The following is a 12525-nucleotide window of genomic DNA, read 5'->3' as shown; positions in this document are numbered from 1 at the left end:
TCCACTCATTCACAGTCAATGTTCTGCTACTCATAGAAACTTGCAAAGAGGATCAAAAAAGCACATCTGTATTGAGTTCTGAATGCCTGTCTCCCATTTGAGATGATCAAGGCAGATGTCTTATTTATACTATGTCTAGGATTGCAGCCATCCATTGTTTTTGTTTCCTGGAGACGTACCAGACTGAAGGGCACATTAGTCAAAGACCTTTTTCTTTTTTTTTTTTTTTTTTAAAACAGCATAATATAGCTTAGAGACATATTTGATCCTACTATATAAGATTTAGAACACAATGATGGGCCTACACGTGCAACTGATCCTAAAACAAGTTGAGAAACACTATCTTTGGCAGCTCAGATCACCCTTGTGGGTACATAACCCAGTACTAGCATTAGAGACAATTTCTGCTAGGAAGCAATAATCAAATGAGTGTTGCACAATGCAAGTACAGTTTTTAAAGTCAGCATAAACTTTAAATCTGCCACAGATGCCTGTTTACAACTTTGTGATCATGCACGCAAGAATTGTATTTTAATTTTGGTCTTTCTAATGACACTAGCACAGGTGAGAATCGTAGCACCTATACAAAATCTGACCAGTGGTTCCTTCAAACCATCTTTCCTCCCCCTCCTCTTCTTCATGAAGTTCTGGTTACCACTCTGGAGTTCACTGTTAAAAATATTCCCTTTAAATATTTTTAAGCATCCACCTCCTCAATGAGGTATGGAATCACCCACCCACAACTTTGCTGCTGGGAAGCCTGGGTGTTCTTCTTCGCTACAACTCACGGAGGTTGTCTATTCCTTTTCTTAGCACTTCAGCACATAAAGACTGGAACAGGACGCTAAATAAGAGACCAGTTCTTTAGAGCAATTACTTTGTCTGTTACAAGGGCAAACTTGTCCAAAATGTTGGACAAATGTTGGACAAGTTGGAAAAATTAATATTGGAGAAGAAGTAAGAAGTGATCGCTGGCTTCAAGTTACATGATCTGAAACTTGCACTGAGACAAAAACACCTGCGACCATTTGTGCCAGTGCCTCTGCATCTGCTGGGCATCAGAGGATTTACTTTCTTGGGGGATTCCCCAACTCAAGCAATGCCACGGGAGCCAGACTGAAATAACTGGTCTTTTGGGCACAGCTGACTCCTACAGGGTATCTGCTGTCAGTGAGTTGTAGGAAAGAATTGTGGCTTAGCACCAAAATGAACACACAACCCATTTAACGGAAGGCAAGTGACTTCATGACTAGTTTCCACATGTCAGAAGTCTGTCTGAGGCTGGGTCACCAAGCACAGGCAAGTAGGGAGAAAAATCTCTTTGTCTACACTTGAGTATAAACACACCTACTTTATAGGCGTAACAGTGCGGCAAGAGGTGTGTCGCAAATGTAAAGCATCATGATGTGCCAAGAAAACTTGGCTCCTGGTCATGCTAGGAGCCATTTGAAACTTTTGCCCCAGGCAGCATCTAATGATGAGGTAGCTGCAGTTAATGAATCCCCATACAATTCCTGACAGACATACAGAATTTTATAGATAGGGAAGACAAGGCAATAAATGAGCAGAATGGGTTCTAACAGAGAACCTAGTMAGTTTTGTACTTCAGGCCTTCAAGGGATCTCTGAACTCATGGATTTCTGGATTCACATATTAATTTTCCTTCTGTTGAACTTCAAGAGCAGCCCACTATCTTTCCCACATTTTCTAAAGAAAATGGTTAGCTACCCTGGCTGTAAAAACCTCTCCAGTCAATTGCTCTATAGGCATTGCTGTTAGTTCTGCAACCTCCTCCTTTTTGTGAAGGAAGAAAGGCTTTCCAGGGTGTGTAAGCAGCAACATTTTATCACTTTCTTTATGACTTTGCCTAACAAGAAATCAAATCCCAGAAGAAACAACTTGTTTGATGTTCAATGAGCAAATGCCAAAGAGAGGTTTATAGCTATGACTTACACTGACAGAAGACTGGACAAAATGCTATTCTGGAACAGACTGAAAGTCAATTAAAAAGTCTTTGTTACAAGATACATCAGGCTTGAAGGTTTAACTTTAAAGCTATCCCAAACTGCAAACATAAACTATACATTAAAACAATTTCCAAAACATGTCATATTAGCTACCTACAACAAAGCACCTTGTGAGGCAGCCACTGAGGAACCTGAGCAGCAATGGCTTTTCATGGACAGGTCATGAGAAAAGGCAAAATTTGCCCTCAACTTGTCCACGTCAGGAAAATCCTACCACATGGCAAATTTTACTCCTACTCCCCAGTTACCTTGCTTTTTTTGGCTTAGTGGACCCAGCAACCATAGCTTTCAATCAGGGATTCACTCTTCTTAAAAAGGTCTGAGAAATACCTAAAGGAAAGGGAGTCTGTGCAGACTGGAGTGGAGCCTGAGCCCATATGAAAAATCTGGATAGAGATTCAGTGGGATCCTGCCCAGTGGAGCAAGAGAGGAGGAATCACAGGAAGGAAGTCTTCTGAAAAAGTCTTACTGCTATCTGTGCTGAATTTTAGTTTTAGGGAGAATGAGAGATGGTGATTTGAATTACTTTCCCAGCTTCACTACGGGCTTTTTTTTGCCTGACATGAGGCAAAACAACTAATTATTTTTTGTCTCTATTTCCTTCTCTCAGAAAATATTTAATCTGTTTGTCAGCAGCGGAGAGGGGAAGATGTTAGAGGAGAGTATTTTTAGCATGGTTACATGAGAAGTTATTTTAATGAATGATAATCTTCTCTCAATTATAATCCCCAAATATAAGACTGGGTCAATCTTTTATGTCATCTGAAATGGGGTTTGATCACACTGACAAGGCTGCTGATTAACAGTGGGAAGTTAAAGCAGGAAGGAATGTACTGAAATAGCTTCCTTTCTTGAAATGTAACAGCCACCTCACAGAGCTGCCAAGATGCAAATGATGTTTCAAATGGAAACTCACTATTTCCTTTCCTCTTTCCAGTGCTCCTGTTCCTTTGGCTAGGACGATGGGGAGCAACTACATCTGAAGTCTGTACTACTGCTGCTCTTGGACTAGCCAAGGAATGACCATTCCTTCACCAGGGAAATGCCTATGCTAGACTGCATATCCTGACGCTTGCTGGCTGGGTCCTACAACGCTGGGATTTTGTGCTTGTACTACTCCAGCWTTATCTGGCTGACAAACTAGGATGTTAGGCATATTGTGGGATGATGCATCTGTTGGACATACATGCTGAAAGTGTCCATCTCTCCTGTCAGGTTGATTCTTTCCATTAGACTTGCATCCACTTTTTCTTTGAGTTTCTCTTCCAACTGTTAGGAAACAAAACAAGCAATAAAAAGATCAGATTTCTTACCTGAAATGACCATTCTTGAAAACTTACATCCTGGAAAAATCAGTTTCTAAACTGTACCCAGAACATATCCAAAACTGCGTCAGTGAACAATGGAAACAGAAATCTCTCCTTGTTGGACATATTGGTCTCCCAGGATGGCCAATGATGGTGTCCTCAAAGAAGTTAACCTCCAAGATTATATAGGCAACTCTAGTATAACATCAGTACTAACTTAACCCTGGCATCAGTCCCACTAACAAAGATGTCTTCCAATACGCTGTCTGCACCCAAAGTGCAGAGAAGGAGGATCACCAGTTCTAGTGATGGAGAGGCCTGGATCAGGCCAAACGTCACAGCTCATCTACTGATCTACGGCATTCTGAAAGCACCTGAATATAAGAAGCACTGTGGCTGCAAAGCCTATCAGCATAAATATCTTGTCTCCTCATTCTGCCTTGCCCCAATACTTGATGTGAGCATTTTCCTGATCATACACTGAATTAGCCTTGTTCTTGTTCTTATAAAAAGCAGATCATAAACCACAAGCAGAGCTTTTTTTTTTTTTTTTCTTTTCATTCCATTAAGAGAAATTATGTAACAAGTATAAACAGATGCCATGCAAAGCTGAGGATGCAAAGCAGGATTATAATCATACGAGTTTTCCCAGGGAGAAACAGCAAAAATCAATACTTTTCTTTCTTTGAAAAATAGATTTAATTATGTAGAGCTCCATAATCAGCAGGACACTATGCAGAGCAGACACTACCACATACATTTTAGTTTTTCTGACTCTTCCCCTCTCCACAGCAGCCTACCCCTGAAGAGGGAGCAGCACTTCATCTCTTGAGAGACCAGGGACAGCTGCCAGTGCCATCTCAGAGGGGTTGCAGAGGAAAGCTCACCTGCTGGGTGGTTGCCAAGCAGTACTCTGCAGTGCTAAGGATGCTGCAAATGAGACAAAGTTCTTCRAAAGTAAACTTTGCCACTTCAGAGCCTTCCTTTTCTTTCAGCAGGCTAGTGATGGTGAGCCCACCACTGCTGCTAGTTGTCCTGGAAAAAAAACCAAAACCTGTGAGGCTCTCAGGCGTACACAGTAACACATATTGCAAAATCACTACAGGATTTCAATGCCAAAAAAGGCCCTTAAGATCACAAAGTCCAACGCCCTGTGTAACACAGGCCAGGGAATGTCTTGCAATCGTTTCTGCATCAAAACCATAACTATTTTGGATAGAAAACATCTTTTAGAAGACAAACATAACTTGATAGCAACTCTTCAGGCAAAGGAGAATTCATCCTTTCGCAACACATTCGATTAGAACTAAGCTTAATACAGCTTTCCCAGCTAAATTCACCTTGACTGTCAGTAACTCAAAATCTAATGAAAGACTACAGAAAGATCTCAGTGACTATCATGCAGCTTGTTGCAGTTATCTTCTCAATACTAAAGAGATGTCAAAACACATTTGAAACTTTGGTAACCCATTTTAAAAGCTGATGATATCAACACAATAAATTACAGGAGATGTGGCTTCTTTCCACTGCGTTCAAGTGATTAACTGCTGTATAGCAACAAAGAAAGAATCAGAACAGCTTAGAGTCAGGAAATTCCCTACCTCTCAACTCTTTATAATCCAAATCCATTAAAAAAATAGGACAGTGATATTTATCTTGGATGGCAAAAATGGAGCACACAAAAAAATGTGTACAAAGAATGCAACTGAGGTCTGATGGAGAACACACATTAAATTTATCTTTCCACTTCTCTGGATGTAACCCTCTCCCCTTCCATCTGCAAAAGATTTTACTAGTTTCAGAAATTCATTCTGCTGCTCCCAGGTTTACAAGTGAAACAAATACCCTTACCTATTTTAGTGTAACCCCATAATGACTTCCTTTATTTTCTCTTGATTTACACTTATGTATTTTATTTGTATGTATATCAAATTTTTCAGAGCAGAAGCAGTTACAGGTAAGCACTTTAGCACCACATAAATAAATGATCTTTATTATAAATTATTTTTTATATATGTATAATTTTGAGCTCATAACACCAGGCAGCTGAGAATCACAGTATGAATGTTACCCTACTAGCAGAGTATGTGCAATTCTGAAAGTTGGATCTCTCTGAAGAGACTTGGGCTGGCATTTTAAAAGGAATTTTAAGAAACTGGAAATATGACTGTTAATCAAGACAGAATATGAAGCTAATTTCCAGGGGCCCTTGATAAAAAAAGTGTTATGGCTGTCCATTTGGTCTCTTGCTGTTTCTCAGTGCAACAAACTGAACTTTTGAGAAAAACCTGAAGAAAATGTAGACATATTGCTGCTATGTGGTTTCTGTGACAGTGAAACATAAATGTTCACAAGTATATATTTGTTAATTAGCTTTATAAAGCATCTGCTCCTTACTGGAATGTCTCAGACTGTGCTGCAGCATTTGGGAAGCTAAACTCACTTGGGCAGGTTTCCAGACAGAATTTTCCAGGCATATTCCCGAAGGTACTTCTGGAATATGGTGGTCAGGGCTATCATCGGCTCGCCTGTGCTGAGCTGTGAGCACTGCACCATGCACTTCTTGTAATAAACAAAGAGGTCGGCACAGCTGGGCAGGACGGCTCCTCCTTCGTCCACGTTGGGCTTGGGAGGACCTTGAGCCTTGAAGTCAGCCACAAACCTGTCAATCAGTTCGCCGAGATTTCTAATGCAAGGAAAGAAGGGAAAGATATTTTAGTACACTGGAGAGGAAAAGGAGGTAAGAGAGAGAATACTGCTTAAAACCAGATGCCCTGTCTTGTGACACCAATAAACACATTCCGATTTTCGCAGTTTGGTATTGCAGCCCTTTCTTATCTCCACCTCCTCAGCACAAACCGCGTACAATAACGAAGACTGGGCTGATGAGTAAACGACCTTTTGTACTCAGAGTTTTAGTGGCAGCTTCAGTCTGTTCTCCAGCCACATATAAAAGCTTGCAAAGTCTGCCAGGACTGGGTTCAGCACATCTGATGAAAGTGCATAAAGCTTATGCTCAAGTTTCATTCCTGGCACCAGCAAAAGTCACAGTTGGACTTCTCATATCAGCTGCCTTGAGAGCAGGCCTTGGGGAATATGCCTTTAAAAGGGATGTGCTCGAAACGGTGTGCCATTTGCCTTTCTTGGTCCCATTTGGATACCACCTGGTTTTGCACAACTTCACACATCCTTTAAAGAAGCTTTATTTAGCATGAGCACAAAGTGCACTTCCGACTTAAACTCTTTTTAAAGCACAAAAAGCCATACTATTGTCTCCAGCAATCCATTATAACCTGGTCTTTACTCAAATATTTTGGTCTTCAGGCAACAATAAACTTCACTCTACCATTTCATCAAGACAGAAAGGCTTTTTAGCTTGGCAGAAGGCCAGAACGATCAATACAGAACCAAACAAGTCCTCTGATCTCAGGGAGTTCCTTCAGCCCTACTCCTCCAGAGACAGCACATCGTGTCGGGAACCAAGAACAGCCCTCCTGACACTGGAGCTTAGCTAAGTGTAGTAGTCTTTGCCAGATGAATTAAATTACAGCAATAAACCCCCTCCCCGCATACACACAAATACATACATTCCTCCACAAGGAAGGTTAGCTTTTGAGGAATATATAGACATTTCAGATGACCGAATGGCGCTCTACTGACCTAGAGTAGTTGCCAAGTTCATGCATTTTATACTCCCACTTCCACTACAGTTTTGGCTTCACTTCCCTCAGCTTCCCTGCCCACAGCACAGCCTTCGCCCCTCTTCTGGCTGAGGGCTGCAGCATCTAAGCCTCTGGCTGCGCTGAGCTGTGCTGTTATCTGTGCAGAAAGCCAAATCCTTAGAAGGAGAACGGGGAAAGAAAGGACCTGAACTGTAACTCCCATGAGGAACTGAGCTACCAGTTTTAAACAAGATGCTTTCCTTTGCAGTTGATTTTTTATTATCATTATCTTTTGGGAACTGACTTGACAAGACAGCAATGCTGTCCAAAGAAATGAAAACCCTTCTTAAAAAGCCAGTCAAAGAGTTTCAGCTTAATGTTCTTTTAATCCTAAGCCAGTTCACAGGGCACACAGCACAGCACGAGAACTCGCCCAAAGAGACTGTGCCGGATCTCCGGGGATGGGTACAACCTTATCACCAGCACTGATGGTGGTTAAGATCCTTTAGCACATTCTCGCTTACCACTGCCAATTATAGGGAAAAACAACAGACAACAACAACTTTTTCCCAGTTTCTGTTCTCTCTTTCTGTTCATCCTGTGAAAGAGAAAAATCATTATCATTGCATTGCTCCTCAGGATCCACAGCACTGCCCCAGTGGAAAAGGCAACACGGCCCTTCCCTGATAAATTTACAGATTAYAGCACCAGAAGAGATGAAATCCTGCTGTGGATGCTCTGCTGAGCCAAACTAATCTACTGGTCTGTCCTTGCAAAACCAGAGCTTTATAAATGCTCAGCAAGGCGCGTTGGCTTAAACTAGGCTCACAGGCTGTTCCAAAGACAAGTAGCCCTTTTCTCATGCTCACCACGTGCTGCTTTGAGTACTTTATGTAGCTCCGATTCCACACATAGACACAGCTCCTCCGCTTTGTTACAAGAACTGTGAAAGCATCAGGCAGCTCAACTGATGCGATAAATCTTTACGCTGGCACAGGCAATTGAACGCTGAACCGAGGCATTCATCGTAGTTGACCACAGTGAAGCAAATTACACTTCCCACCGTAGCTGCGCATTAGCCAAACAGATGGCGACGGAAGGAGGGCTCGCATGGGGCACAAGCTGTAGCATTCCTTCAGGTTCTCAAGCAAAGCGGACGTGGCTCGCCCCTTGTCAAAAGCCCCACTAAATTAAACAGCTGCATTTTCACCTCTGCATCTGTGCTTTGCTCCATCTGTGCAACAAAATGGGGCTTTCTTAGCATCCACCAGCCCCACTTTTTTTGATTCTGTCTCAAGACACAGTGAGGAATGTCAATGGCTTTTGTTTCTTTATGCTTATTCCACATGTTCTCCTCTTCTCTGAGGCAAAGTGAAATGTATCTACATTTCCCCAGTCCGCCAAGGCCTTGTCAACTGGGATGCACAAGCAGATGCAGCTGTCCCAAATAGCTGGGAGAGCAGTGCTATGGCTTCCTGCTTATTCTGATACTAACCTGGCCAAACTGCCCTGCACGAGCCAGGATCACTGCTCTTATTTCAGCATGGGATGGAGACAAAGGAAACATTAGGCCACTGTGTACTAACGGTACTGAGATATATTACTGCACACCTCAGTTGATGCCAATGAAACTTTCACACTGGTTTCAATTGGCACAAATATTGCGCTTTAGCAAAACAAAGCTGAGAACCTGGAACAATGGGAGCTCCAAAAATCTGGCAGAAAAAGCTACTGGAAGACAAAACACGGAGGCAGGAGAGCTACAGAAAATAACATTTCTCCATATAGGTTTTGCAAAAAAGCTGAAAGCAAATCCTCTGGCAGGGCAGATGTGCTATTTCCTAACAGCAGCATATCTGCTGGGAGCAAGAACTCTCCATATCTACCCAAGAGAAAATATGAAATGAAATCATATTGAACACAATTTTATTATGGTTCTCAAATCCTTTTATTTCTCCTTTCTCTTTCCCTCAACCTATTCAGCGCTTTTTCTGCATCTTTGGCAATCACAAGAGAGCACCTAGACAACTCCACACTGTGCTCAGTCAGTCAGTCAGTGTGGTGACGTTAATAGCTGGTATCAGGTGGCACCAGGGAACGGGAATGGCGTTGGGATGTCCAGACCACTTGCAGGATTGTATCCATTGACTGGGTATGTCGGAAACCCCTCTGCTCCAGGGGCCGCAAACACACACCGCAAAGAGAACGTGCCAGTTTTCCCAAACAATCAACGCACGTTTTAGCACACTTAAACGTGGCTCCGCACACCGGCAACACCTACCTCCAACAGAGCTGTTGCTCTGCTCCCGCAGAACTGCTCACCGCACAAGCGCCTGCTCCTCGTGCTCTGCCAGGCCTCGAGCAACAGCTAAGCACGCATATCCCCAAAAGGGACAGAAACGAAATCTGCTTAGAAATCTGGTATTTACGCTGCAGCTTGGGGTGGAGAGCAGCACCTTTTCTTTCAGGTGTCTCCTGTTAAACTGCTACAGATTTTGGCACTGTGTTCCTTTAAACGAGTATGGAAACAATTTTCCAGGAGAAAAGGACCAAGCTGCTTTCTGCCACAGACTAAAGCCATGATGAACAAAACTATCGCACTACTTTCTCTAGGCAAAGCCCAAATAAACAGTTAACTATCTAAGCAACTCCTCATTTTCAGACATCAGTCACAGATTCCTCAAAATTTCAAAGGGGGAAAAAGAGTGAAAAATGACAAAGAAAAGCAAATTTTGGCGGAGGAGGGCAGCATGGGGAATACTGTGGCAGTTTTTCTTTGAACTCCTTTGCAGTCTGTGGCTATAAAGCTAATATAAAACATCTCAGGCTCGTAAAGGAAAAGGGAAAAAAAAAAAAACACTGAAAACCCCACTGAAAGGGCTAGGAGCACAGTGGGATAGAATTACCAAAATGGGTATTAAAATGGCCCTCAGTGAGAAGGGGAGAAACACTCAAACAAGGTAGTGCTCAGTTTGCTGAGAAGGAGGAAAAAATCCATTTCCCTTTGTTATGCTGCAGAGCAGAACCTAACCCCAGTGTGACAAACCATTGTGCAAGGCTTTATTTTTAAAATTTTTTTAAGCATAAAAAGTTTACGGGACACAGGAACCCTTCAAGATGGCTAGCTTGGGGTTAGGACAAAACCATGACACTGAGCCTCAATTGATGCCCACTGCTATGCAGAAAGTCCACAGAAGATAGGTGGGCACGGACAGATGAGTTACATGAGGCAGGCACCTCTTCCTTGTTTCCAGCCAGTAGCCTGTACTAAAAGACTGTATTAAATATTTTTCAACCATCTCCTTCCTCAACTGGCACTGCAGTCATCACAGAGATGTTATTTAAACCCTGGTGGGAATCAAGGTGCACAAGAAAACGTGATGAGAACTGTAAAAACATTTCAGAGATCCAAGCTGAAATCTCTGTTCATTGAAGTATTTTGCTGCAAGTCAGAAAGGAAGAGGAAGAAGGATTCTAGGGATGCAAATCCCCCTGACAATGTTCCAATCTGTGAATGACCAGAATGTTATCTTACAGCCAACTCATCTATCTACAGCAGCTTTCATCTGAGGATCTCAAAGACCTTGCTTCTATAAAGCAAATCTTGAAATTCCTCTGCCAAGAAGGCACATGTATATTTTACAGAAAAAGCAAACCTACTATTTGTGGAAGACATGAGATGAAAGAAAGGCATGTGTCTGCAGTGGGAACGCAGAAGCAATTTCAGAAACACTAAGCCTCTTCCACAGAAAGGCAGCGGGCATCATTCCTGCAGGCCTTTGCAATTACAGATAAAACCAACATCCACAGCCCTCTGAACACTCATATTTTTGCCTGAGCGAAGGCTCCACTCATTCTAAATTTCCTGAACCACGAGCGCTTCAAGAAATTCATTTTCTGCAACGTGAATACATAATCGAGGGCAATGTCACTGTAATGCACATTCGAAAGCAAACAAAACCAAAAGAGCATTCTGGTTACTCACTTGTCCTGGGACTCAATATATACATAAAGGTGAGGCTCAAAGCACTTGGAAACAATGCCGTGAAAAGGGTTGTCTGGGACCTTTGGCTTCTTTGGCTGTAAGGAAACATTTAGAGTGTTGATTTCAAACCCGCCCTGTAAGATCTAGAAGAAACACTAATGCAAACAGCACAGGAGGATCTAAATCTTTAGGAATACTACAGCCCAGAAGTTTGCTGTCAGATAATCAAAGGCATATGATCAACAGAATATACAAAATCCGTGTGTCCCAGTCTTCCTTTGCTTTTGCAGAGCTGTCAGTATTCCAAGGAATTTTCTTTTCACTTGTAAAATATTCTTACAGAGAAGACTGTTCCATGCTTTTATAACGGATTTCAGCAGAAGAGGCTCAATGCAATTTGCAAATAAGGAAACCTCACTGCATCCTTCCAAAAGTAACAGGACTCCACTAGCCACCTCCGAAATGAAACACAGCAGTTGTTTGGAAGCAACACTGAAAAATCCCTACATTTTAGAACATTAAGGATAATAACTTAAAGTTACAGACTTCATCTGGATGAATTTTATTTAGATAAACAGAACGTAATTACTGGAGTTGGAATTATACAGGCAACATTATAGGATTGCTTTCACTGTGAAACATGTTTCTGGGGATGCAGAGTTCTACTTTAAAATTGAATTTAGAGCAGTAAGCACATATGCCATTTGGGAGTCATCCGATTTGCTCTCAGTTTATACAGTATTTTTAAAAGCCTGAGGTTTAATTTACTACTGCAAAACAACATTTTTGTACATCCCTACAGTTGGGATACATTCACAAAGTCCAACTTCTTATTACCATACTCTACAAAGTGGCCGAGCACATCTCACTGAAGCCACTGGGACTACAATATGCTTAAAGCTGTTATGTTCAAGTACCACAGCTGGACCAGGTCTTTAAGCTCCTCTTTGTTCTACAACTAGATTTTTTTTTAATTGATAGACAATTTTCCTTGTTGTCTGCTGGCAAGCTGACAATCTTTCACCGCCTGCAAAGAAGGCATCAGTGACTCTGGAATGGAATTCTTGCCTCTCTCCACAAAAAGCCAGGTTCAGCTCCCAGCCAATGAAGATATAAATTTTTCCAGTTCAAAAATTTTTTTTTTTAACCAAAGAAAAGCAAATCAAGAGAGCCTAAAGGAGGTACTCTTCTAAATGACAGAGAAGGTGGCACTAGATCATTGGCAGAAATAGCACAGAATAGCTAAGCAAGCATTTCTCAGAAATAATTAAGACTCAAAGACACAAAAATGAATACTAACATGTGGCTGCAAACCTAATATGAGCAAATAGTTTTATGGAGTCCAGACCACCTCTACGAGACTGGCTTCGTTAACCTTTTCACGAACAGCATGACTGGGGAATGTAAGTTTTTACTGTTTTGGGAGAGAGCCACTACCCAGCATCCTCCGTCCCAGCCCCTTTGCCAGTGCCTGCTCGTTTCTGCCGGATGCACACGCTCATCAGAGCTGGGAGGAAAACAATAGGTGGTAATTACAGAAACCT

At 42.0% G+C, this 12525-nt stretch overlaps 1 protein-coding gene across 5 annotated transcripts in view; it reads right to left on the bottom strand.

Annotated features, from left to right (window-relative positions):
• Positions 1-12525, bottom strand: part of VPS53 (VPS53, GARP complex subunit) — a 66914-nt gene that overhangs the window by 22480 nt on the left and 31909 nt on the right. For all 5 annotated transcript variants that reach the window (XR_003254452.1, XM_026071451.1, XM_026071452.1 and 2 more), the window contains 4 exons: positions 10982-11076; positions 5778-6020; positions 4222-4369; positions 3214-3296 (listed from right to left, as the gene is read on the bottom strand). Coding sequence is in view for 4 of the 5 variants with exons in the window: in XM_026071451.1 (XP_025927236.1) it covers positions 3214-3296; positions 4222-4369; positions 5778-6020; positions 10982-11076 (569 nt within the window). In the remaining variant the exon portion in view is untranslated. The remainder of the gene's footprint in view (positions 1-3213; positions 3297-4221; positions 4370-5777; positions 6021-10981; positions 11077-12525) is intronic.

The sequence above is a fragment of the Apteryx rowi genome, unplaced genomic scaffold, assembly GCF_003343035.1.
Source record: "Apteryx rowi isolate R43461 unplaced genomic scaffold, aptRow1 scaffold_325, whole genome shotgun sequence".
NCBI classification, from domain to species: Eukaryota; Metazoa; Chordata; class Aves; order Apterygiformes; family Apterygidae; genus Apteryx; species Apteryx rowi.
The sequence above is the reverse complement of the archived record's forward strand: the minus strand, read 5'-3'. Positions and strand labels throughout refer to the sequence as shown.